The sequence below is a fragment of the Lemur catta genome, chromosome 1 (assembly GCF_020740605.2).
Source record: "Lemur catta isolate mLemCat1 chromosome 1, mLemCat1.pri, whole genome shotgun sequence".
Lineage (NCBI taxonomy): Eukaryota > Metazoa > Chordata > Mammalia > Primates > Lemuridae > Lemur > Lemur catta.
The window spans coordinates 77,565,736-77,592,735 of NC_059128.1; the positions used below are offsets into that span (position 1 = coordinate 77,565,736).

The 27,000-nt window shown below is 39.5% G+C and overlaps 2 protein-coding genes across 7 annotated transcripts; one reads left to right on the forward strand and one right to left on the reverse strand.

The window, feature by feature from the left end:
- Positions 1-2,813: 2,813 nt before the first annotated feature.
- On the reverse strand, positions 2,814-5,502 carry LCMT2 (leucine carboxyl methyltransferase 2). Its single transcript, XM_045539866.1, has one exon. The coding sequence runs from the start codon at positions 5,393-5,395 to the stop codon at positions 3,335-3,337; it is 2,061 nt and encodes a 686-aa protein (XP_045395822.1). The 5' UTR covers positions 5,396-5,502; the 3' UTR covers positions 2,814-3,334.
- Positions 5,223-26,543, forward strand: ADAL (adenosine deaminase like). Of its 6 annotated transcripts, none has more exons than XM_045539920.1 (12): positions 5,223-5,477; positions 7,052-7,187; positions 9,962-10,191; positions 10,424-10,554; positions 11,059-11,119; positions 14,434-14,521; positions 16,254-16,335; positions 18,740-18,866; positions 19,806-19,886; positions 22,091-22,229; positions 24,191-24,291; positions 24,812-26,543. In XM_045539920.1, the coding sequence occupies exons 3-12, from the start codon at positions 10,129-10,131 to the stop codon at positions 25,004-25,006; spliced, it is 1,068 nt and encodes a 355-aa protein (XP_045395876.1). In that variant the 5' UTR covers positions 5,223-5,477; positions 7,052-7,187; positions 9,962-10,128; the 3' UTR covers positions 25,007-26,543. The 6 variants fall into 6 exon arrangements, with proteins under 6 accessions (XP_045395876.1, XP_045395849.1, XP_045395859.1 ...); XM_045539893.1 differs by lacking the exon at positions 5,223-5,477 and adding an exon at positions 5,534-5,754 and having other exon boundaries at positions 7,052-7,196; XM_045539903.1 differs by lacking the exon at positions 5,223-5,477 and adding an exon at positions 5,534-5,754 and having other exon boundaries at positions 7,052-7,196; positions 9,965-10,191.
- Positions 26,544-27,000: the final 457 nt, after the last annotated feature.

Below are 27,000 nucleotides of genomic sequence, written 5' to 3' on the forward strand. Positions count from 1 at the left end.
ATGTGCAATGAGTCCCAGAGTAGGCATGGGTTGCTTGAGGTTGGGTTTGGGACCACAAAGTGCATATGGAATAAACCAAGACTTCAAGGTTTGAGATCACTGAACAAGACCAAGGAAATGCCTGGGCCCTGGAACATGTCAGATACATGCCATCTCCCTAAAATCACTAAGAAGGATTAAAGCTCCAGAAAGATGAAAAATGAACATTCAGTTGTAAAATTTAGAAAGCACTCAAAGATGTGACAGCATTGGCCTTTGAAGAACATATGCTAGAACAGTTGTTCTTAACCTTGTTTTCATATCCTCTGTAGTGTTATACACTGTTTTTGAGACCCTGACCCAGAGTAGAGATTCAAAATAAGAAATTCTTTTCCTTCCTTAACTTGTTTATCTATTCTAGAAAGTACAATCACTAAAAGAGGAAGAGACCTGTTCATTAACTCTCATAACTAACCCAGAGCTCCTTACCAGAATTCTAGAGCAAAAATATTCAAAGATGAAATGGAGAAGCAAAAATTATTGTCAAGTTTAGTTCTCAATCTGGCTGCATCTCCAACTGCTGCAGAGTACTGTTAATGAAATTGCGATCCAGCACAAGTACATACTGAGTGCTGCTCCAAAGGCACAGAGTAAATACTGCTGACAAAACTTCTAAGTGCTCTAATGAGTAGAGCTTGGGAGATGAATAATTCCTTAACCAAGCATGATGCATATATAGGGTTAGAGGTGGAGGGCATGCTTAATCTGGTAATCACTTATAGAAAATGTGGGTAATTTCTCTGGAGAGAACAAGCTCAATTACTCATAATGCACCATACTGGGCAGTGCTCAAGAGAATAAGCACTACTGAACTACTAATTTAGGTCTGGCACACATCCACATTCTCCTGACTACCTCCCTTTCCTCCTTTTTTTCCCCCCAAAAAGTAATGAAATAATAATGATTGATGGCATGATCTAAGCAGTAGCATGATGGAAGGTATAAGCTGGGCTTTGGAGTCAGATCTAGGTTAGAATTCTGATACTATCCACTGTATAGCTGAGAACACTCATTTCATTATAGCATTCTGCTTTGATCTGCTCCTGAAAGCTGGAGGCAGGCTGTAGTAAACTCAGAAACTGGAAACACAGAACAGCCTTTTCTTACCCTAATTATATTCCTGACAGTGATCTAGTACTTGGCCCATTGATAGCCTCATCAGATACCTGCCTTTGTTTCCCAGGACTCACCCATAACCATTAACAATGACTTCACTAGGAAGGGCTCTTACACAGGCTCAGGAAAGCTGAAGTTAGGCTTTTTAGCCCTTTATTCAGCTTGTTTTCACCTGGGAGCCTTCATGTAAGAACAATCCTTTAATGGAGCTGAGATTGCCCTCTACATACACTTTGGTTTGCCTTTGCTACTTAGTTTTCATTTTAATCACCTTTCATATCCATTAATATGCAAAGTAAATAAAAATAGAGAAAAAGATTCTGTGCCATACTGGGTGCATTAAGATGTTAACACTGATAATTAATAACCATTTAGCACTTGTAGAATCTCAAGATACTAAGGTTTCCAAGATTAAAGACTAACAAGAAATACTAAAATGGTACACTTAGTACTACCAAAGCCACTATGTTTTGAGATGTGAATTTCATAAGGTATGCATAATTTAGATGACAAATTAAGTCTCAAATTTGATGGATGAATAGCTAAGATACTTTATTGATCTCATAAGGCTCACCAGTAAACAGACTGTCCACTTAAAGGGATAATTGAGGAGTTTAATGAAGATACCAACTGCAAGGGATTAGCACAAAAAGGTCCCCAACCTTTTTGGCACCAGGGACTGGTTTCATGAAAGACAATTTTTCCACTGACAGTGGGGGGTGGAGGGAGGAGGCGAAGCTCAGACAGTGATGCGTGGCCCTGTTTTCCTAACAGGCCATGGCCCAGGGGTTGGGGAAAGGTTAGCAGGGTTAAGGAAAACAAACTCAAGATGGTAAAGAACCTCAGTGGTGTCCATTAGATCTTTTTGCCATGAAAAATGTTCTAAATCTACACTAATACAGTAGCCATTAGCCACACATGGCTATTAAGCACTTAAAATATGGTATGACTAAGCCACTGACTTCTTATTATTCTTAATTTGTTTAAATGGCCATATGTTGCCAATAGCTACTATAGTGGACAGTACAGCTCAGGTCTAGCAAAGAGCCATTGTAACTCCTAGACCTGAAGAGGTAAGGAAAAAGAACAATTACCGAAACCTGGAGCAATGCAACATTAGAGCTCTGTGGAGCTGTAGCCTTTGATAGAAGAATGCAGCCACTGCCAACCTGCAGACTGACTGGGGAAGAGCTGGGAATAAATACCCTGACTTGGCTGGGTGCAGTGGCACACACCTAGAATCTTAGCACTCTAGGAGGCCAAGGCAGGAGGATCCCTTGAGGTCAGGAGCGTAAGGTTGCAGTGAGCTATGATGCCACTGCAAAAAAAAATACCCTGACTCACTCTTCTTGCCCCCATTTCCCTCTGGTGCTTCTGACTGGTAGGACTCAACCAAAAACTAGACAAGAGAGCTCACTGAAGCAGTCCATAAAGGTCAGCCTCTTGATGCACAGAACACAGTCAAGGGAGGAGAATAGATCTAAACATTATTATACAAAAGATTGTACAAAATGATTGTACAAAATGTACAAGTTAAGGCATCAAACAACTGGCTTATTGGCACTTATAAATCTAAACAAATATGGACCCAAAAGCAAAAAAATTGATCAAAAGCTTGTTTGTAAAGACCTACAAATGTTTCCTTTTGTTAAAGCTATCCTAGAATTCTCTGTTGCACTAAACAGCCACAATGCTTTAATCAAACTGCAACTGTGTTCACTTCAGATTTCATACATGAAGAATTAGGTCAATACTATGTTCCTTCAACTATATTCAACGAAGGATCTGTGCGAAACTTTTTCCAAGGTTCCATCTCAAATCACAAGGCCCAGGATTGGGAAATTTTTTTACTTGACTTAGGCTAAAGGCCATTTAAACTCAATAAATGGGTAAACTTAGATTAGAAAGTTAGAGGAAAACCAATAAACTGGATACGTGAATCCAAAGTCTCCTGCTCTACTACTGTGTGGTCACTGTCTTCAGCTGTTTTAGTTTTGTACTGTCTCTGATTGTTGGTGTGTATTTTAACTTTTTCACCGTCTACAGTGAATAGTGCTAAGGGGAAAAAAAAGAGGTGGGGAGGAAGGAGTGGCAAAATCTATAGCTAGAGGCAAGTTCTATTTGTGGAAACCTTTATTGTCTATTTTAGCGGGTCCTGAACATATCAAGAGTCCAGTCCTTACTGCCCAGCACTTAAGGAAGAAAGGTCTAATGTTACTGTATGGGGGTTGAAGTAGGTGCCAAAGGAAAAGCAGTTCCCACCACCTCCAAGGAGCAGGAGCTGTTGCTCTTCAGGAAGAAGGATGCTGGTATGGTTGTGTAACATTAATGGCCGTGGCACATGTGTTGTGTCAATCTGATACTCAGAGCTCAAGCCTGTAGTCAAATTGATAACAGTCACTCCAGGAACTGAGGAGGAATGAATCCAGACCCCTCCCACCAACAGAAGCTTTCCATTGAGCACATGAGCTGTGTGAGAGTACCGTGGGGTAATGGGAGGCTGGATGTCTATTGATTCCCAGAGGAATCCACAAGAGATTGGTCTCAGAAAGAGTACAGAGTTCAACACCTCCTCGGAAGCCCCGAGACCTCCAGCAATAAGGGCTCCCCCTTGCCAACTGCACGCACTGTGGGAATGCCGAGCTTCCGGTGCTTCCCCCTCCACTGGGATCCTGACCCAAGCCATTGTTTCTATATGTAGGAAATGCCAGTCACTTAGTACAGGTTCCACCACACTTCGACCCCCATACACAAACAAATATTTCTGATTCTGATAGGACACTTCTGTTGCTGAATGCCGCCAACATGACAAAGTGGAATCTTCTTTTAGGACAGCCTTTGTTAATATCACCTTCAGGTCCTCAGTGCTATTATCCTCACTCTTACAAAAATGAAGTTGGAGAAACCCCAAGGCTGGACTTACTGGGGATAGCCTCCCTCCCAGAACCAAAACCTGAGTATCTGAAAGTCTTGTCATGGTGTGATAAAGGCGTCCATCCCACTGAACTTCAGTCCCATGACTGTATATTTGACTGCCTTTCCATTCAAAGTCACAGTATCTTGAGAGCAAGTGAAGCTTTTTCACTCGGCAGTGCTGCCCCTCTTGCTCTCCAAAACCTCCTGCACTGAGAATAATGTCCGGGCTCAAGAGGACAGAGGCGTGGCCGTATCTCTTAAGGTTTGGGCCCTGGCTGTCACTAGTAACTACTCTAGCAGGGAAGACCCCTGAAGGCGAAACAGGATCTATCCGAGGAAAGGCCTCTGAGCATGGAAACAGGAGAGGCTGGGAGAGGGTGTCTCCCCTAGAAGCTGCCAGAATGAAATAATGGGCGCACTTCAGATGCCACTCCTCAAACTCATCAAAGGGTTCAAGATTTTCCATCCGCCGGCGTTCTTCTGCGGGGAGAAAGCGGCGATAGAATTCATTCATGTCCACGGCACTGCAGGCAGTCCAGCCAGCTTGGAGAAAGCGGCACCGCTGGGCCTCCACGTCAGGAAAGTGGTCCAGACCATGCAGGGGAGAATTCAGCTGCCGAAAATGTTGCAGCATGAACTGGCCAAAGGCGTCTTGAGGCTTCATCTGCTCATAGATCGCGAAGATGGCGTTAGGAAAACGCCGGGCTGCCCAGGCGATGAGGGCCGCTGCACGATCAGGCTCGAGGTAAGTCAGCACGGCCTCGGCCAGGAGCAGGGTGGGTGAGGCCGCGTCGAGGCCCGCGGCGGCCAGGGCCTCGTCCAGTCGTTCGAGCTGCCGCAGGTCCAGGCCCAGGATGCGGTAGTCCGAGCTCTCCAAGCACAGCGCTGACGCGGGGTCCCCCTTCTGGAAAGGCCCGGTCAACGCGCACAGTTCCAGCGTCTCGCTAATCCTCTCCGCCTTGCGCCACGCCACGTCAGGGAAATCCACCTCCCAGACTGCAGCCCGGGCCAGGTGGCCCGCAGTTTTGAGGCGAAAATACAGCGAGTCAGAGCCGGCGCCAAGAGACAAGATCTGCGCGCGAGGCCCATCGGAGGGCGCGCACGTCCGCTCCAGGAAGGCGCGCACGCAGTGCCGCACGGCGCGTGCGCGGACGTAATATCCTCGGTGAATGAGTGGCGCGCGGCGCGCGGCTCCCGGAACCAGCAAGGCGGCAAAGGCGTCTTGTACGTACCCGCGCGCGGCCAAGGAACTCTTGCTGAGGGCGCTGCTGTCGTTGGTACTCTGTACCGCTCCCGCCCGACGCTCGCGGCTCCTTGGCCCCATGGCCAGGAGAGACTCAGGAACGGCGGTCGGTCACGGTTTGAGCCGGTCCTTCGGTCGTACAGTACACACTTCAGGGACCTCGGTATGGAAGCTCCACCTCTCCCCCTTGACTTCCCTTCCGCAGAGTGCGTCACTTCCGGGGAGCGCGCCTCAATCAGAATGGAGGAGGGTGTAGCTTGTACTAAGTGCGACAGTGATTGACCTTTTTTTCATTCTCCCGCATTACGTTTTCCGGGGTGGGCAGCCGGCTACCGCTGTCACACGTGTATTAGGGGTGCGCGGGTTGTCACTTTTCTACAAGTCTTCCAGGCTGAAGGGAAAATTTGCCTAGGTCCTCATAGTTGAGAAATCGCTAAGAGGTGAGTCCGTGGGTACTGACGACCTGACTTCCTAGGACGGCGGAAGGAAGGTCTGGGAAGGATCTAGAAGGGTCAGCACTACGCACCTTTAGCCGGCAAGGATTAATTAGTTGGCGTCTTTGGATGCTAATTTATTTAATACTCTCATCGTTGCAGAAGAGAACCCATTTATGTGTGAAAACAAATCAGTGAGGCCAGGTGCAAAGTGAAGAAACTAACCTTTACAAATAATTTACAGATATTTACAATAAACGTGCCCCCCACAGATGGACTGTTGATACCCTTGTATTCCTAGTCCTGTGATAGGCTGACAGTGAGTTAACCATTCGCCTCTGTTTCTCTTTGTTAAAATGACACACCCCTCCACTTCACAAAACCTGTGGATTTTGAAGTAGTGTTGAATATGTCCGCTGAAGAGAGAGTCACTGAAGAGAGTGATTATTCCCTGTGATATGTTCTGAGCTTTATTTTTAAGGAATAAATCCAGGTTGGAATTTGAAATAATCATAAAATTTCAACATTGGGTATCGTAGTCATCAATAGGAAACCGCTTCCAGAGATACATAGGAAATTTATAATTTATTAGTTGGGATTTGGTGACTGACCGGCTGAAATCAGGATGAATGGTTAACTTTAAGTAATATTGCATAATGGTTAAGAGCATGAGTTTTGGAGCCCAGCCAATTTGAATACTGGAGTCAAGAGAAAGTTTGAATCAGGATAAAGATTTGATCTTTGAAAAATGTCATTTCGATATGGTGTTTAAGAGCTCATTAATGACCTTAGGGGGCCGGGCACCGTGGCTCACACCTGTAATCCTAGCACTCTGGGAGACTGAGGTGGGAGGATCCATTAAGCTCAGGAGTTTGAGACCAGCCTAAACAAGAGTGAAACCCTGTCTCTACAAAAATAGAAAAATTAGCTGGGGTTGTGGTGCGCACCTGTAGTCCCAGTTACTTGGGAGGCTGAGGCAGGTGGATCGCTTGAGCCCAGGAGTTTGAAGTTGCAGTGAACTAGGATGATGCCACTGCACTCTAGCCAGGGTGACAGAGCAAGAGTCTGTCTCAAAAAAAAAAAAAAAAAAACAAACCAACCAACCAACCTTAGGGAGAGTAGTTTCCGTGGAGCAAAGCAATGAGGGCAGAATCCATGTGTCAGTGAATGGGAGATAAGTTAATGGAGGCATTGAGTCTAAATTATAGTTTCAGGGAGCTTGTCGTGGAAGGAAAGGAGAGACAGAGCAGTACCTAAAGAAGAATGTGGGGTAAAAGAGTTTTTTCTTTTGTTTTGTTTTCAGGTGGAAGCAAATACTGCACATACATGTTGGTCCCATGAGGGAAATCAGCCAGTAGAGGGGAAGAGGTTGAAGGAACAGAAAAACGAGAAGATAACTCACTGGTGGAGTAACCACTTGGAATAGATAGGAAGAAATGGTATCCTGGGTACATATTAGTCTTGGGGACAGGAAATGGATCCTTTTTCTCTGACTCATGAGGAAAAAAAACAGTATGGATAAAGATAAGCTTAGGTGTGGGGTAGGGCAGAGAGAAATAGAAGGAATTCATGCCTAATGGCTTTTGTATTCTCTATAAAGTTATTGGTGGGGTTGTCAGTTTATTGTAAGGTGGTTGGATCTGGTAGAACAGTTGAGGAATTTGGAATTGCCTCTGTAGGAATTGGGAGAAGGACTCACGGAAGCTTGCTAGGTCTTTGGTTCCTCATCTCTAAAATGAGGGGATTAAGTTCTGCTTCATAAAGTTGATTGAGGGCCAAATAGTAAAAAAAAGGAGTGAGGGACTTTGAAAAAATATATAGCACTGTAGAAAGGAATTTAATGACAAGTTAGTAAAATATAGATGTTATGTTAAAAATAGTACTTTTTTGCAAAGAGCAGATCAAGAAAAGTGATTCAAGAAGAAAGAGAATGGAGCAAAATTTGTGATTTCGGTGCCTTATGACTGTTTTGTTTTTTTAAATCTCAGTTTATTCTTATGTGAAATGGGAATAATAATACCTTATGGGTTGTGAGGATTTTAATAAAGTAACTTCTAAGATACTTAGCACAGTGCCTATCTCCTAGTAAGTACATAATAAATAGTAGCAATTTTTTTATTCTGAGTTCCATTTTGCAGGGGGGGAGGGGGAGCATGAAAAAGGTTCCCTGGGACAGGAGACTTGGTTTTGGCCCTGCTCTAACTTGATGAAATATTACTAATGGAGAAAGGCAGCAAACCCTGGGATAAGATTTTCATTAGTAATATTTCATCAAGTTAGAGCAATCCATAATAATAAAGTTTTTTTTGCAAGCACTGTTTTTTTAAATTATTTTAAAAATTATCAACTATTACATGCTTGTAAAACCTTCAAATTGCACAAAAGTAATAAGGTAAACAAAATACTCTCCTTTCCCACTTCCAAACCACTTTCTAGTGGTAACAATTTTCTGTATATCCTTTCATATATATTTTAGGCATCATGATATAAATAAATTAATGTGTGTATACTTGTTGTATGAGTATATATACACACACATGTTTTGTTTATAAAGTCATCGCTCTAAACAATATATTTTTGAAAATGACTGTCATCTTTCCATAGAGTTATATTCAATTGGATGGATATATAATTATTAATAATTTAGTCAGTACACTACTGATGACATTTAGGTTATTTCCAGCTTTTTGCTGTTATAAACAATGCTGCAAGAAATATATTTGTTCATACAAGATATAGAATAAATTCCTAGAAGTAGAACTATTGGGTCAAAAAAATGTGTGTTTTTTTTAATATTGATAGATATTGCCAAATTGTTTTCCAAAAAGATCATACCAAGCTCTGCTCCCACCAGAGCTTTTACTCATATCTTTACCAGTATTGGGTATTATTCTTCTGAGATTCAGATGTTTTTATGAGTATTTTTATAAGTTAAATCTTCCATTGAACTTTAAAATAAATTTTTAAGGAATAATTTAGGGAATATTTTGATTGACACTTTATAAGTTAATTTACAATAAATTGGCTTTACCTATGCAAGAATAAGGTATATTTTCTCATTTTAATGAAGTTTTTTATGTTTTTTAGTAGAGTTATTAAATGCCATTGATTAAATAGTCCATCTTTTTCATTTGTTACTACTTATTAAGCACTTACTTTGGCATTACATTGAAATGCCACTTTTATCTCATATTGAGTTCGCGTTTCTGTGGATTTTTATGGCTCTTTTTAGTCCTGTACAAGCTATTTTCTTTGTTGCACATTATATTGGTAACTTCAACTCTGTTCAGTGTCAATTTATTGATTTGTAATGTTGTAATAATATTTTAAAAGATTATTGTGACAATTAAAGATAGTATTATTAAAAGTACCTGCCACATACCTGGCAGGTTCTGAATAGATGGAAGCTGTTATCAGTATCATTAATAGGTGGGTACCCAGAGAGGTTCAAGGTGGCTACTTTGAAAAATCACTAAATTTCATTTGGAATTTTATCTTAATTTAATAAGCCACTTTCAGAGGTGAAGGGAAATGAGGATTTATTTATCACCTACAGTGTGCTAAGCGCTAGAGTGGTAGAATAATCAGTAGGACCTATGTTCAAGGAACTTAAAGTCTGATGATGGAGAAAGACAAGTAAATCAGTGATTGAGATACAATGTGGTAAGATACTGAGTTACTGTAGTCACTGGCTCATGTGAGAGCATAGAAGAGGGGGATTTAAATTGCTTTATTAATCCTCACAGCTACTTTGTATTTTTAATCCCATTTTTACAAATAAGGAAATAGGCCATGAGAGTAAGTGACTAAAGCCACACAGCTACTAACTTGCAGAAGTGGTAAAAGGACAAACCTAGGTCTGTCTGACTCCCAACACCTCTGTTCCTTCCTTTATATATTTTAAATAATTCAAAAATGTAAGTTTTATTTTTATCCAAAATAGACCTTATGAAATTTCTAATTTTTGAAGTAGTTTTATAGATGGTCCCAATAGGTAAGGAATATACTCTACTAAATTTCAGGTTTTAATACACCTTTTATAAGCTTGAGGCCTTTTCCTATTTCTAGTTCAGATTGTTCAGTAATCATTTCTCCACCTCAGACACACTTAAGTTAGCTTTGGAGGGGCTTTTGCATTTTGAAGAATAAATAAGCAAAATCCTGCTTCTTTGCTTTTTATGTCAACATCCAAAAATATTCCCATTTGTTTAAGTAGGTGAAGCTGAGCCCAGAGCTACGCATATAACTAATCTTATCAAAATGTGTGAAAGGAAAGCAATCTGAAGGAAATTGGAGACCACAGAATTTACTGGCTGAAATACATTGTATTTTTCATACTAAAAGTGGAGAAGGACTATTTTTTTTCCTGCTAAAATCACAATGGAGGCAGAAGAACAGCAACAACCATGGAAGACAGACTTTTACTTGGAATTGCCAAAAGTGGTGAGAATTCACCTACAGAATTCTTGAGTGGTTGCTAATTAAATGATTTTTATGTTGTTCCTTTTCACAAAAGTAAATTTTGTAGGTAGACTTTGTAAACTTTAAAATTTATGTAGCTAAATTAAATAGGCAGTTTGCCTAGTACAAACTGCAAACATCAAGTGCCTGGTATGATGCTGTGAAACTATTGGACACTTGATAAGTTTTTACTGTTTGTATTCTCTTGTGTTAGGAACTTCATGCCCACTTGAATGGATCCATTAGTTCTAATACCATGAAGAAATTAATAGCCAAGAAACCAGATCTTAAAATCAATGATCAGATGACTATGATTGACAAGGGAAAGAAACGAACTTTAGAAGAGTGAGTTTGGGGAGGTTGTGTCATACTTCTTTTTTTTGTATCAGTATTTTGAGATTGTAAGTAGTAAAAATTCAGATTTTACTAGTTAGAATGGGGTAGGCATCTGCCATGGAGAGTATAATATACAGCATTTTTTCCAACTGTCAGACCACTGACAGTATTTTTAGTGATTTGTATTGTTTGTGAAGTTATGCTAAATTGGAATATTCTTTAGACTTGATAATATAGGCATATTGAATTTTGTCCCTGTGTCTGAGGTGGGGTTGGAGAAGGGGAACTATTATTTCTCACTTAAAAATATCATTAATGTTTGATTTTCAGTCATTTGATTATCTTTCCAGATAAATGTAATTTTTGAAAAACTTATTTTGTAGTTCTTTGTAAATATAAATGTATACTTACTGTTAGCCTAAAATCTGTCCATTAATTCTGCTTAGTGAGTTTCTCTTGAGTGAAAAGTTTTTGATGACTAGAGTATGCTAAACCTTTTCATTCATGTTACAGATGTTTCCAGATGTTTCAAACTATTCATCAGCTTACTAGTAGCCCTGAAGATATTCTAATGGTGAGACATGAAGGAATTTTTAGATGGTTAAGATTATGAAGTAATTTATGCCCTTTTGTTGTTGCATGCGACCTTTCATTTTTAGTTTTATTAAGAGTCTGATGAAAATGTTTTCTTTTTTATGGCAACTCTTTTCAAAACCAATATAATACATTTGCTTAAGAGCTAATATAAAAAGAGTGTGTTTGTAAAAGATATGAGGAAAGAACTAAGATGAGCATCTTCTGTTGGATTGAGGACCATATGGAGGACAATATATGGTCCTGTTTTTAATATATAATGTATGAAATATTTGACCACAGGTGGGAATGTCCTTGATAGAGCTTTGTGTGTATTGTGTAGGAAACTTTTACCTGCCTGGGTGGACATTGTAGAGAATGAAGAAGTTAAGAAGTACTTATAGATTGAATGATTAATCCCTAGGGAAATTGTGCCTTCTCTCTGGAGATGAAGGAGTAGAGGATGCCACTATGCTCTTATCTGAAGCTCCATGGCACTAGAGTCTGACATGGAAGACTGGCTTCTGTATCGTTGATCTGACCAGGATGGCATTTTAAAATGTCTTCTTTGTAAACAGAGAGAAACAAAATCTTGTCAGGGTTCTTAGCCATTAGAAAAAAAATGTAAAGTAAGTATAACCTGTGTTTCTGGAGAAGTTACTTTTGGCTGCTCAAGAAAAAATTTTCCCCCTTGGTCAAGACTGATCTTCATGATAAGTAGTAAGTAAATTAATCACCTTTTAGAGGAGAGTTAACTCTAATAGTTTAGTTCAACAAAAGTTCACTGAAGGCCTGTAGTGTTCCAGATACTGTGCTACAGACCTGGAGATATAAGGAGAGATAGACACAGTCCCTGCCCCCGAGAAATTTATACTCAGGGTGGAGAGACAGACCCATAAGCAGATAAACGCAACATAATGTGGTAAACTTTGTATTAGAAACATGCACAAGAATTTACAGGAACCCAAAAGGGCATTCTCTCATCAGCCACTCAACAGATACCATTGAATACTCCTAGGAATTTTCTACCACAGGGGCTCTGGTCTCACCTAGTTGCTGAGTGTTATGGAGCAAAAGGATCAAATTTGAAATTCTAAGAGCTTAATACTCAATGGATTAAATAATGCTATGTGTATCACTACATTCATTTCAGAATGAAAGTTGAAAAGCTCTATTAAATGAAGTGAGAAACAAAGTTTTGTGCATTTGACTTAGTGCTTGCTATTGGATGAGCATCTATATATAAGTGGTTTAGAAGATGACTGTGAGGGGCCCAATATTATAGGTGAAACATCTGTGAGAGGAAGCTAAGAGATCATTTGTAAATGTGGAACTCAGTGTGGGGGAATCACTTAAAACTCTAGTCAAGTTGACCTGGGTATAATCTCAAAGAGACAGGATTCGAATGTGGCTAAAAAAATGATATTCACTATTACATGTACCAAACATTATTCTCAGGACTACTCTCCGAAGTAGGTTTTTTTTATTGTTCCTTTTTTGCAGATGGAAAAAAGGCTTAAAGAGGTTAACTGTAACTTGTTTAAGGTTACCCACAGAGAGTAAGTGGAAGAACTGATTCTCTCTATCTGGTTCCAGAGCTCATTTCCCATTCAAGCCTTTGAGTAAGCAGGAACTTAACTAATTGTGAGGTACTCTATCTGGAAAAAGAATTTGAATAGATACTTTCAGTCCAGAGCACAGGAGAGGAAAGAGCAAAGAGTAGCCCTCGGTACCCACTGCACAGAACAGAAAGGGCTAAATCTGGCAGACACAGATGTGACCCCAGGGAAGGGTTCTTGGATGTGGGTTAGGGATAATTCCACAGGCCTCACTGTGGCCTAGATAAATCTTCCTCCCTTTGCTGTTGTTCTATACTTGCCAGCAACTTTTTCATTGTTCACTTGGTTTTGCAGGTACCTAACTGCCTGGGAAGGGGGGGCCATGGACAGTGTATATGATCACTTCAGTTACTGAAAAGGACCACTGTTTCAAACCCTCTCTTCTGTTCACCTCTCCTTTGTGAAACAGGTTTCTGCATTAGTCTCATGCGCTGGGGTAGGGTGAGTTGGTCCCTCTGAGTCTCTTCATTTCTGAGGCAATGCAAGATCCAGGTTCCTCAACTTGCAAAGATAAGGCATCAGTGGCAGCAAGATGGAGTTCCTGGGGTAGCAGTGCCGCAGGGCCAAGTGCCAGTGAAGAAGGCGTGGAGGATGCGGGGTTGTGCTCAGTGGTGGAGGCAGCAGTGGTGTCTTGCTTGGTCCGGGAGTGTCTCAGGATTTTGAATACTTAAATGTTATCTTGAGCTGTGTAGTCTCAGAGTCTGGTTCTCCAGACCTCCTGGTGAATCTGAGCTACCCATTCCATTTACAGTATAATAAATTCCTATTTGGCTTTAGTGGGGCGGGGGTGGGGGAGGGAACAAAACAAACAAACAAACAAACAAAAAAGAAGAGTCCCAGACCTTGGATTGCTGTGAATTCACCAACATAGTGCCATCCCATTAGGCACTGTCTTCACAAATAGCCAGCCCTGTTCCTTGCCAGGACACTGCACGTGCATGCCTACGTGCATATAGACAAAGCCGACGAAGATTAGGATACTAACTAGGGCAGGTAGGCACAGCGTCCCCTACAAGTCCTTTTTTCTTTTAGATTTGGTATTTTTTAGGTTTGAGGGTAGAAAGGAAAAACATGCCTTGAGTAACTTTTGAATTATTGAGATTTGTACTAAATTAGATACATTTTTACTTAATATTTATCACCAACTTTCTTTGCATAGGGGAATTTTCCTAAGTACTTCTCGGGAAAATTTAATCCTCCCAGAATCCACTGAAAAATACAATTTATTCTTAAGTAACTTGAATAAGAACCTTAAGCCTTGACTTTAAATAGCACATCAGTAACGCCTCATCATTTTAACTGTTTATTTCTGTATGTACATTTCCTACACTGTAAACACAGTAGATGGTTCCACCTGGTTCTAGTTTTGCCTCATTTCTCTGTTTTATCAATCTGCTTTTATGAACATGAGAAAATAGACAAGTGGTTAAAAGGGAGGAAATAAACAGTGTGACAGACGTGCAGATTTAGATTTAAGGTGGGAATGAGTGTGTGATGAGAGCTATTGGAGATGTTGCAGCTCTGTTGTGTTCTCCATCAGGGTGTGACAAAGCAGTTAATCTCTACCATGTGGGATAGTGCTGGCATTTCTTCCAAATCAAATTTAATGAATGAAATAAAGTTGTAGCACTTGGCACTTTCACTGGGACCCTTATGCTAACATTATCAATACCATATACATTGCCTTTATTATCAGGTCACAAAAGATGTCATTAAAGAATTTGCAGATGATGGTGTCAAATACCTGGAACTAAGGAGCACACCGAGAAGAGAAAATGCTACTGGTAGAATTTATACTTCTCACTGAATGTACTGTTTGTCCCTTTTCCTGTGTGTTTTAATCATTCACATATTTTGAAGTTGGGAGTATGAAGCGCTTTTACACTATTGTATTGTTCTCTATTTTCATGGGGACCTTGAGTCAACAGTCCAAATCCTCTAATGTACATTAATGATGTACATTATTAATGAGTTATTCCTAAGTAAAAAGCAGAAAATCTGGTCAGGCATTGTCTTTTTAAGGGGGGAGAAAAAGGCCTGTAAAAATTTCTTTTGTTCTTCTTTGTTTAGTTTTTCTCACTCTGAGAAAAGAACACTTACTCTGATAGTTGTATTGTTATAACAGAGGCTAATTCTAGTTCCCTGTATCAAGGGCACTTGTGAGACAATGCCACTGAGGGGATACAGAATCATATTTTATGGTGGTTATTGAAATATAGGTTATTCAGTCACTGCTCAGGGACTGATAGTTTCTTAGGGCAGGAGCAAGCTGTTGATGTGGCAAAACCTCTCTGGATGGAGAAGAGCGAATCTGGATGTGGTCTGGAGGGATTTCCTGGGACCCTCCTTGCATAAGAGCAGCATCAGGAGATATTATGTAGTGTCATTGAGACCCTCTGAGCACCTTGTCTATGGCCTGAAGAGACCTAGGTTGTCTTATGCCCTGATGTGTGTAGCTTAGCAATCATTTGGGTGGTAAAATTTTTGAAACTGTTATTGTAAAGTAAGTGTTTAAATGGGACAACAACAAGATTCTTATCTCACATTTTTAAACTGTACAGTAGGTTCCAAGTTAAGCTGGTGAGGGTAATGAAAGGGAAGAAGGATATTATTAACCTTAGTATGCAACAGTAGGGGAATGTTTAAATAAAGGTTAATGGAATATTAGGCAACCATTAAAAATATTTGTGAAGATACTTTAATGACATGGGGAAATACTTAGAATGCAATATTAAATGACTGAACCAGGTACATATATACCTAGAAGCATCTCATCTATTTAAACATGTGTATATGTATACTTAAAAAAAGATAGTAGTTATCTCTGGGTGGGAGATTACAGGTTATGTTTATTTTTCTTCTTTATAATTTTCTGTGTTTCACTAGAGATTTTCCACCAAAACAAGCATTTTATAATCAGGCTAAAAGTATTTTAGAGGAAGTTGTTCTGGAGAGCACTTTTGCAGAGCTTCCCAGAAGAGGAACACCAGAGCACTCAAATTGGGAAGAACATCTCTGGTGTCTTGGATGAGAAACACCAAGCTTGAGTAGGATTGAGGGAAAAGGAACCCAAGCTAGGATTTTTTTTCTGGACCAGCAGAAAAACATCCTGCTAATAGAGAAAATGTATCTTTTTATTTTTATTTTTTTAAAGAACAGGCCTTAGAAAAGGGCTTGTTGTTTTTCTTGTTTTGTTAGAATGAGCATTTAAATTTTTATAGCAATTTGTGAGGGCAATTTCATGTCTATTGAATCTAAGAATAATTTTTAAATGGGCTGGTATAGCATATGTCCTTTTGGTTTTTTTTCTAGTACTTCGTTTTTTTCAGTTTTATTAAATACAATTAGCATTTACTAAAATGTACCCATTAAAGGCCATGTTTTCACTTATCTTTAATCATGCCCTTGTCACAGCATAAAGTGAAAATGTATTGTTCATATAGAGATGCTAAAGTTGAAGGATAAAATAGTTGATGATCGATCTCTTTACGTATATTTTCTATGTGTCCTTTCCAGGAATGACTAAAAAGACTTATGTGGAATCTATACTTGAGGGCATAAAACAGTCTAAAGAAGAAAACTTAGACATTGATGTTAGGTAAGAAAATTGTACCCTAGTAGTTACCATTTAAAAACTAGAATGTGAATTTTTACTGTTTTAATCATGGGTATTATGGATTTTTAATAATTTACCTTTAAATGATTTCTACCTGCCATAGAAAAATATAATCAAGAACGCTGTTGTTTAAAGTAAGAATACAATTCCAAATTTATTTATACGGCAATAAAATTCTGAGTATTTTTACTTGAGTAAAGTATAGCATCCCTTTGCTATTAAGTTAAAATGAACTTCTTACTGTGACCCACAAGGTCCCACATGATCTGGCTGCCCCTCTTTCTTAAGCAGCTCATCTAGACCACTCCTCCTCACTTATGCACTGGCCTGCTTTCTGTTCCCTAAATAGGTAAGACTATCTCACCTCAGCAACTTGGTACAGTACTTCCTGTTACTTTTCCCTAGAACACACTTCTACTAGGTCCTTGCACGGCTGCCTTCTTGTTATTCAGGTCTCAGTTTGGCTGTCATTTCCTCAGAGGGCCTTCTTTGACCAGTATCTACAGTGCTCCCCTAATCCTCCAATCATCCATCTTTTTTCTCTGTGGCATTCATTTATACCAAGATAAAGAATTAACTTGTATTATTTTATATATATCTCCACCCACTAGAGTGTATGTTCAGTGAGGCCAGGGACCTTGTCTTCTGATTCAACAAAGCTGGCACATACTAGGGGTTCAGTAAGGCCTTGAATGAAGAAAGAAAGAAAGCTAGCTGTAGAGCTTCGGGCTATGAGCATTTCTAAAAATTAAACTTAACTAGACAAATACTCCAATAAAAAACCAAGTGGAAGACAAGAAAAGAATGCAGAAAAGAAGACATGCAAATGGCCAGTAAATGAATAGGAAACTATTTAACCTCATTAATCAGGTACTTTTAAAAGGAGATATTACAATGCCATTTCAGTAGGTTTAGGAAAAAAGTAATAACCAGTGTTTGTGAAGTTGCACACTACTGGTAAGCATATGTAATTAATAAAACCTCTCTGAATAACGGTATGTATCAAGATTTGTAAAAAACTTTTCCCTCTGCCCCAGTAATTCTGTTCTAGAAATGTGTCCTAGGAAATAGATTGATTTGTGCATAAGACCTTATTGTAGTGTTATAACAAAAAATAGAAAACATCGTAAAATGTCTAGCAATCAGAGGACAATCATATTATGGTAAGTTCATATGATTTATATTGTTTTTTAACATTAATGGCACAGGAAATTAATAAGTGAAAATACAGTGACACTGTATTTTATATAATTGATCTTTATATATATAATCTAGATTTTATAAATAAGTAAATAAATGAAATTTCTTTATTTTGTGAATAAATAAGTAAACTAATGCAGGAGAAAAATGACACAGTATTAACATGGGTTCTCTGGGTATTTAAGTCCTATAAAATTCTAGCTAATAGATGAAGAATGAATTTGTATCAGATATTTGATACATTTTAGAATTAGAATATAATTTTGTAACCATTAATGAAATAATGGATCAAAGCCTCCTGAGAATATACCACCACCAATATACTCTTGCCAAAAAATCAAATCAAATTTGATAAAGCTTCTAGACTAGATCCAATTATTGATTATAGGAAATACAAGAGACAAGAAAACGTTAACTATACAGGAATACAATCAACAAAATCCAGACTGTGAGAAACTTTGCAGGACAAACAACCTGGTTTCTTTAACAAATAAATTGCAAGAAAAGAGGTGGGGCGGGGGTGGGAGGAGGAGAGGAAGGAGTGGCTGTAGAATAAAAGAGACTTGGCTGGGTGTGGTGGCTCACCCCTATAATCCTAGCACTTTGGGAGGCTGAGATGGGAGTATTGCTTGAGCCCATGAATTTGAGACCAGCCTGGTGAACATAGCAAGACCCCATCTCAATGAAAAATAGAAAAAAAAATAGCAGGGCGTGGTGGCATGCACCTGTAGTCCCAGCTACTCAGGAGGCTGAGGCAGGAGGATCACTCGAGCCCAGGAGTTTGAGGTTGCAGTGAGCTATGATGATGCCACTGCACTCTAGCCTAGGTGACAGAGCGAGGTCCTGTCTCCAAAAAAAAAAAAAAAAAATAGGAAACAAGAGATACATTGACTTACACAAAGTATGGACCTTATTTGGATCCTGAATCAAACAAACTAAAAAGCAAATGAAGAGAAAAACACAAGAGAGTTCGAAATTTGAATGCTGACTAGATATTTGATGCTATTTAGGAATTCATGTCTCATTCCCTCTGGCAAAGTAAACTGTCATCTTGTCTAGACTCAGGTTATACTTTTTCTAATAAGATGTATTACATGTAGCCTGCCATGCCTCTCTGGCCACACACAGAATTGTCTTCTTCATTTGCATCATATTACTTTTCAACTATGTTTTTCTTATGTTAAAGGTATTTGATAGCAATCGACAGAAGAGGTGGTCCTTCAGTGGCCAAGGAGACTGTTAAACTTGCTGAAGAGTTCTTCCTTTCTACTGAGGGAATAGTTCTTGGCCTTGACCTCAGTGGAGACCCTACTGTAAGTTATTTTTCCTAAATACATTTTAATTCTAAAAGGTAGAATCATTGGGATAAGGATTAGCTTGGAGCATCCTGCATTCTGCAGAGTGTCCAGCAGACACTCTGTGGGTAAAGCCCTCTTCTGCCCTGGGTGACCAGAATATCTGGAGCAGCTGTTCTTAGCCAGGGTTCTGTGAAAGAATTAAGAATCCTAAGGAGAAAAAAAAAAAAAAGATTTGCCTGACTGTGTGACTATTATCTCTGTTCTTCTAAAGATGATGCAAAGCCTGAAATTCTTGAATATCAGAGTCAAATAGAAATCTTGTCATTTGGGGCCAGATAATTCTTTGTTGTGGGGACGTGGGGGCTGCCCTGTGCATTTTAGGATGTTTAGCAGCATCCCTGGCCTCTACCCACTAGAGGCCAGTATACTCTTCCAGTTGTGACAGCAAGAAATATCTTCAGAAATTGCCAAATGTACCCTGGGAAGTAGAATTGACCCTGGTTGAGACCACTGAATGAGAGTCCCATGAAACTGATTCTTATGGCTTTGTCTAAATCTGGACTATTCTGTTCTTCTTTTCATCCATCTATTAAATAGAAGTGTTTTTAGTAATCACAAGGGTTCCTGAATCAGGTGAGTTCTCCTTAGCACTAGATACCTAGGTGTCATTCCAGAAATAAAATTCAGTGACTGCTGTATTCAGCTTAGCTAATTGGCCTCAGGTTCGCTGATACTAGACTTAAGATTCTCAAGGGCAGGAACTATGCCTTTGCCTGCTTTATATTCTGCAAAGTGTCTAGCACAATGTATGTAGGTAGTTTATAAACAAAATATGCAGATGAATGTGCCATTATTTTTTTCTGCCATTATTATTTTTTTCATTGGAACAGGGTGCTTAATTCTTCAGTTCGCCCAGAATTCTCATGCATCCTTGTTTTAACTTTTATCTTCAAGGTAGGACAAGCAAAAGACTTCTTGGAACCTCTTTTAGAAGCTAAAAAAGCAGGTCTGAAGTTGGCATTGCATCTTTCAGAGGTAAATAATATTGTCTAGGCTGGAGAGGACAGATTATGATGGAAAATAATAGGATCATTTATAAGTGGCTAGAAATAAACCTGGACTGAAAAAACATTTTTAAGATACTTTCTAGGCCTTTGTCCTTGTGGATTCTGGAGGTATCAAAAAAGGAAAAGAAAGAAAAGAAAAAAGATTTTTAAAAGGGGACAGTAGAAATATTTTTAAATGTAAATTAAAATGATAAAGGCATGACTTACTTTAGTCTCTGGTGTTACTGTTTTTATCTTTTTGTGATTCCTGGGGGTGGCTGTTGACTTGAATTCCAGATGTATCATTAAAAACAGCTTAATGACATCAGGCTAGAGAAAATCCATGAATTTCCATCATTAGCCTTGTTATTGGGAAGCTAACTCTGAGAAAAGCACCAGTCCATCTCATCCGTCCTCATAGTGGGAGGGACCTGAATGTATCACATACGCTGGCAATAAAGGAAGGAGCTCATTGTCATTTCATAAGGCTCAGCAAGGAGATCCAGTGCCCCACATCAGCCCCCAGCTCCCTGGCAGCATGAGTACAGTGACAAGTATGGCTGGAAAACAGTTATTTTCTTAACACATCCCTGTGAGTAAAACAAGGGACTCTACTGCACTGTTCCCCATTTTATAGATGGATTTACTTTCTACTTCAGTACTTCTACCTATTGTTTCTTAAACGCAGGAAATGATACTTAGTCTACTTACTCACAAAGTTGTTGTATTACAAGGGTAGTATATAAAGGTTGAGTAGCATAGTGATTTAAAGATGAAGGAAAAAATTGGAACCTCTTGGCTGAGCATGGTGGTTCACACCTGTAATCCCAGCACTTTGGGAGGCAGAGGCGGGAGGATCGCTTGAGGCCAGGAGTTCAAGAGCAGCCTAAGCAAACATAGCAAGACCTGTCTCTAGAAAAAATAGAAAAATTAGCCAGGCATGGTGGGGCGTACTTGTAGTCGCATCTACATGGGAATCTGAGGCAGGAGGATCACTTGAGCTCAGGAGTTTGAGGTTGTAGTAAGCTATGATGATGCCACTGTACTTTAGCTTGCATGACAGTGCAAGACCCTATCTAAAAAAAATAAAAGCAAAAATAAAAATTAAAAAATTGGAACCTCTTGCCAGTACTTGTATCTTTCATGTCTGCAAGCAGAGGGTCAGTGGCAGAACTTAACTAATGGCAGAACTTAAAATGTAGAGTACATATTTCTACACTCTGATCAAAAAAGACTCATAGGACACCACATAGCTGACTTAACTGGTGCGTGATAGAAACTGTTCGATATAATGGAATAGCATATGTGACTGTGAACAGTTACCTCTGGCCTTGTGCACAGTGTTAGAAACTGCTTTTTACTTTAGTTTCTGTTGCTTTTTTTTATTTGATTCATTGGATATAAAAAATTTCATTTCAAAATGTTTTGATCATTTGTGTTTTGGGCTATCTAGGAGATTAAGATCAGAGCTAGACATTTTATGGTGATTGTGGTGTGTATGTAGCTAGACTTGTCAAAATAAAACCTGAGCATACTGTGTGGAAAGTGTCTGGGGCCTGGAGTCAGACAGAGTTAGGTTTCACCCTTTATTTCTACCTTTCACTAGCTCTATGACCTTGGACAATTTTTTAAAAATGCTTTATATTTTTAACTATAAAAGTTATATATGTACCCGAAGAAAATCCAAGTATAGAGAAGTATAATATAAGGAAAAAAATTAAAATAAAAGGTTCCCTTTCTATTTCAGTTCTATTCTGTTCCCCAGAGTTAATACTGTTAATAGTTTTGTGTTTTACATTTTTCAGAACTTTTTCTAATATATATGAACACATGTGCACAATACAGAGCACACATGTAGAATTGTGGCAGTTTGGTTTTGGAAAATTTAATTTTTCTAAGTTTTAATTTCTTCATCTTAGCACTTTGTAAGATTTGTGAGGCCTTAACAAAAAGGTACAAAGTAGGTTCTTAGTAAGTATTTATTATTATCATTGAAATGAATCTGGAAGAATACTGGGGAACGAATGAGAAGATAAAAGATGAAGAAGAGAGCTAGGAAGATATAAGTAGTTCAGCTTCCCCAAATGTCTGCATTAACTACTCAGAGGAGCAGATAAAAAAATAGTTATAGGAAAAACATACTTTAAGAACCACTGAAAGAGATCATTAATCCCCTTTCCTCCTTTTGTTAAGATTCCAAACCAAAAAAAAGAAACACAAATACTCCTGGATCTGCTTCCTGACAGAATCGGGCATGGAACATTTCTCAACTCCTGTGAGGGAGAATCCCTGGATCTGGTGGACTTTGTGAGGCAACACCGGATACCACTGGGTAAGGCTTAAGGTTTCAGGTCTCTCAGACAACCCTCCGTCCCTTCCTTCTCCAACCCCAGGTTGCATCCCATATATAGAGAAGTACTGTTCTCAAACTACAAATGCCATTTAGAAATTAAAAGATGCATGACATGTGTGCTTTCTGAGCCTCATTTAAGTAACAAACTTTTAGCTTCCATTAAAATATAAGCCCAGTGAGAGCAGGGCCCCTACCTGTCTCGTTCACTGCTGCACTTCCCAGTGCTTGGGACTGAGTAAGGTTGTTTTCTTTGTTTGTTTGGCTTTTTTGACATAGGATCTTGCTCTGTCACCCAGGATTGAGTGCAGTGGTGCGATCATAGTTCACTGCAACCTCAACTCCTGGGCTCCAGCAATCCTGCTGCCTCAGCATTCCGAGTAGCTAGGACTATAGGCACACACCACCATGCTGGCTAATTTTTTTAATGTTTTTGTAGAGACAGGGTCTTGCTATGTTCCCAGGCTGGTCTTAAACTCCTGGGCTCAAGCAGTCCTCCAGCCTTGACCTTCCAAAGTGCTGGGATTATAGGCATGAGCCACTGTACCTGGTATATTTTTTGAAAGAATAAGGGTCATCTAGAATTTTGAAATGACTTTAATGAAGTTGACGTGTGTTATGAAAATATGTACCATTTATTTAAAAATTAAGAAATTATGGAAAAATCCAAGTATGTTTTTACTTGTCTTTTGACTGTTATACACTTAATTGTCTACATGTTCACGAAGTACCTACTTTGTTGCAGTCACTGCTCTAATTGCTGGGAATAGAGCAGTAAACAAAATGGACAAGGTTTCTTTCTCAAGGAACTGATATTCTAAAGAGGGGAGACAATAAACAATAAACAAATGTATAAGAAAATATCATGTTAAATTCAATGACGAAAATTAAACAGGGTGATATAATAGTGATTGGATAACCACTTTGAATTGGATGCTCAGGGAATGTCTTTCCAAATAGAGAAAGAAGCGATTGGCTGCAAGCCATTTTACAGAATGATCAATTTGCTAAATTTACAAATTTACCAATTTACAAAAATTCTTCTGTGTGTATTTTTTAACCATTTATAGAGTTTTCAGCAACTCATAATGGGTGAGGTTTTTTTCTTTTTACTAAGGACATTTAAAAATATCCACAAAAGTGGAGAGAATGGAAACCACTTGCATAGTGACCTTACTTGGTGATTTGGTGGCCCAGCTCTGCTCCCAGTGGAGTGAGGGGGCAGTTTGGGCTTGTCATCCCTTGGCCTGAGTGACCTGGTGTTGAGGCTACCGTACCCAAGTGAGCAGATGCCATCAATGAAGTCAGTGAAGTATGTTACTCTGGCTGAAGATCCCGGTAGTGTTTCAAGGCAGGAATTTGTTAATAGTAGAAGTCATTCTTAAGATGGACTTAACTGACCTAGAAGCAGTGAGCAATGAATGGATGGTTGTCTGGGTTAAAGTGTTGAGGGGTTCTTAGAAGCCACAGGAAAAGTCCACGCCCACTCTTATCTCTTTATAATGCTCTAACTCTCAAGCACTGCTACGGTTTCCTTGCCTTGTTTTTGGCCTTCACTGTAAGACTAGGAAGAATTCAGTAGTCCTTTAAAAAACCCTTCTCCTCTGTCCTGAAAATTCCCTGCCTTGTTCTTTATGACTGGCTTATAACATCTCTTTCTTCCTCATTTTGGTAAAAGAAAAAGAAGCACATAGTTGTGAAGGGGAAATTAATTAATTCCTTGTCTAGAACAGTTGCTGCCATAAGTTGCAGTACATATTTCCTGCTGAACTATACTAATTGAACTACAAATTTTCACACATAAGTTAAGGTCAATTTTGTAAAATAATAAGCTACTTCAAAGTAGCATAGTTCAGAAAGATTTCTCGCGTGTCTACTTGGTGAACACTGAATGAGTTCATTTACCTGCTTTTAATGAGAGACTTTTTTCCCTTTTCATCTAGAACTCTGTTTGACCTCAAACATCAAAAGTCAGACAGTTCCGTCTTACAACCAACATCATTTTGGATTCTGGTACAGCATTGCCCATCCTTCTGTGATCTGTGTAAGGTGTTTTGTGTGAAACATTTTGCTCCCTTTTAGTTCCTGAGTTACATTAAGTCAGACATTCACCACCAAGCTGACTGCCTTGCATGCCTGAGGGTGATGCCCAAGTAGAGGAGCTAGAATGGATTGGGGCATGAGAGGCTGCAGAGGCCAGGGCGAATGGTTTGGCTCTATGGGAAAAGGCCCTAGACAGTACCTGAGGGAACTTAAAAAAAAATACCATCCCATGAGATTCTGCTTTATTTGATGTGGAGTAAGTCCTTGACATGGATATGCTTTAAAAGCTGCTTAGGTGATTTTAATATGCAGCCACAGTTGAAACACTGCTCTTGTTTTTTTGTTTTAAGTATAAACAAGTTTGTTTATTTACAGATAAGCATAGATGGATTTATAGGCCCCTGTTCAGGCTCTTGAAACAAGCATGATAAATCAGAAAATAGACACTAACCAAAAAAGTTACTGGTTTTTGAAAAATCATTTCCTTTTTCATTTTGAAACATTCTTATTTACATTGGCAGACTGATGATAAGGGTGTTTTTGCAACACTCCTTTCTCAAGAGTACCAGCTGGCAGCTGAAACATTTAATTTGACCCAGTCTCAGGTGTGGGATCTGTCTTATGAATCCATCAACTACATCTTTGCTTCTGACAGTACCAGATCTGAACTGAGGAAGAAGTGGAATCATCTGAAGCCCAAAGTGTTACATTTTTAAGCTGTAATGAGGTTAACTACTTTTGATTATGTGTTGCAACCAAGATCTTCCTGCCATATCCCACTTAGTAATCTGTCCACTGCTCCCTTGAAGCATAACAATCAAGTACCATGGGCTCCATCACCAGCACCTTACACATGGCGGGTGTTTGGTAAAAATGTCTTCAACTGACTAGCAGGCTGAGGTCTTCACATAGCTTACCTCCGTGCTGCTTACTGAAGGAACTTGAGTGTTGTTGCTAACTAAACTCGCCATTAAATTAGCAGTGCCTCCCCATTAGTGGTCATAAAACATCAGGGAAATCAAAGTAGTTTCTCATCCAGAAAAGCTTTGGGATTACTAGTCTAAGGTAAAGAAAGAGGGGAAAACAGATTGCTGCCAAGACCTTTAAGCTTTCTAGCACGTGACAATAGCTTTATATTTTTTTGTGCTTACTTTAATCAGATTCCCTTCACTTGCTCTAATTTTTTAAAAGTATTCCCCAAGACTATTGACAGCAGGCCACAGTGCACATCATGGATTTGTGTGAGTGCCCAGTAGTCAGGGTTAATCTACTGTGAGTGACCCTAGTGACAGATAAAGCTAGCTGCTGAGATCTGGCTTTGCCCTTCTCATGAGTGTCCCATCAATATTTGAAAGGGATTGAAGTCATTGCTCCAATTTAGGAATAAAAGGTCCAGAAAGCTAGACAAGGGGTGAGAGAGAGAAAAACTGCTGCAGCTTTCATTTTTAAAACAGCTTCTATCAATTTTTCTTTGTGGAAGCTGCCAGGATTCCCACCCCAGTACTCACTTTCTCCTCATTCGAAAAGATCTCACTAGTAGTGACAACATCGTGGTAAATAGGGTCTTTGGGTCTCTTGTAACCTCACCCCTACGTGATGGACCACTGGCGCAGGCTTACATAAACTCTCACATGTACCGTGGCCACTCAGCTGAGGACAAGGGACTAACTAAGATCAGTTCTGAACAGTAAGAAAAAGAATTTATTAGATACTAGGGTATACTTGAATTGCTTAAAATGTATATTTGCCCCTGGTATTAGAGGAAGTTAAGGCTGATAACACCCCTAATTTAAATGACTAAGGGTTTTTCTATCTGTCTTTTTGTGATATTTTAAAATATATATTTGGTCTTCGACCCTGTTTCCTGGCAACACAACTCCTAAAATCATTAGAATCTCCAAAGTGACGTCTTTTTGTATGCTAATAATTGAGTGATGACTGGCAGCCTCTAGGTAGCTGGGGGCTGGTCACCAGAAAGACCAAGGCATGATTGGTGATCTCCAGGAAGGAAGAGGGACTGAAGGTTAAGTTGATCACCAGTACTTTAATCAATCATGCCTACATAATGAAGCCTCCATAAAACGCAAAAGGACATATTTCGGAGTGCTTCTAGGTAGTGGAACATGTGGAGGTTCCTGGAGGGTGGTGTACCTGGAGAGGGCATGGAAGCTTCTCCTGCCCCCATACCTTGCCCTATGCATCTCTTCGTCTGCATCCTTTGTACTGTCCTGTATAATAAACTAGTAAATCTAAGCGTTTCCCTGAGTTCTGTGAGCTGCACTGGCAAATTAATCAAACCCAAGAAGGGGGTGGAGAAACTCTGATTTATAGCCCATTGGTCAAAACACAAGTAAAACCACGTGGGGCTTATGACTGGCACTGGAAATGGGGAGCCATCTTGTGGGACTGAGCCCTCTACCTGTGGGATCTAACACTGTCTCCAAAGAGGTAGTGTCAGAATTGAATTGGAGGACACCCAGCTGGTATGTGCTGCAAAACTGATTGCTTGGTGTGTGGGGAAACCCCCCCACACATTTGGTCACAGGAGTCTTCTGTGAGAACAGAGAAAAAACAGGTTTTTTTCCACTTAGACTTTCTTTTAGGAAACAGGGTAGAGGGAACTCTTAGGTTGCTAACCTTGCATAGCATTATATTATGCTCTACCCCCACCCACTCATAGTAAAAGCATTATGGTTTATCCATAAAATGT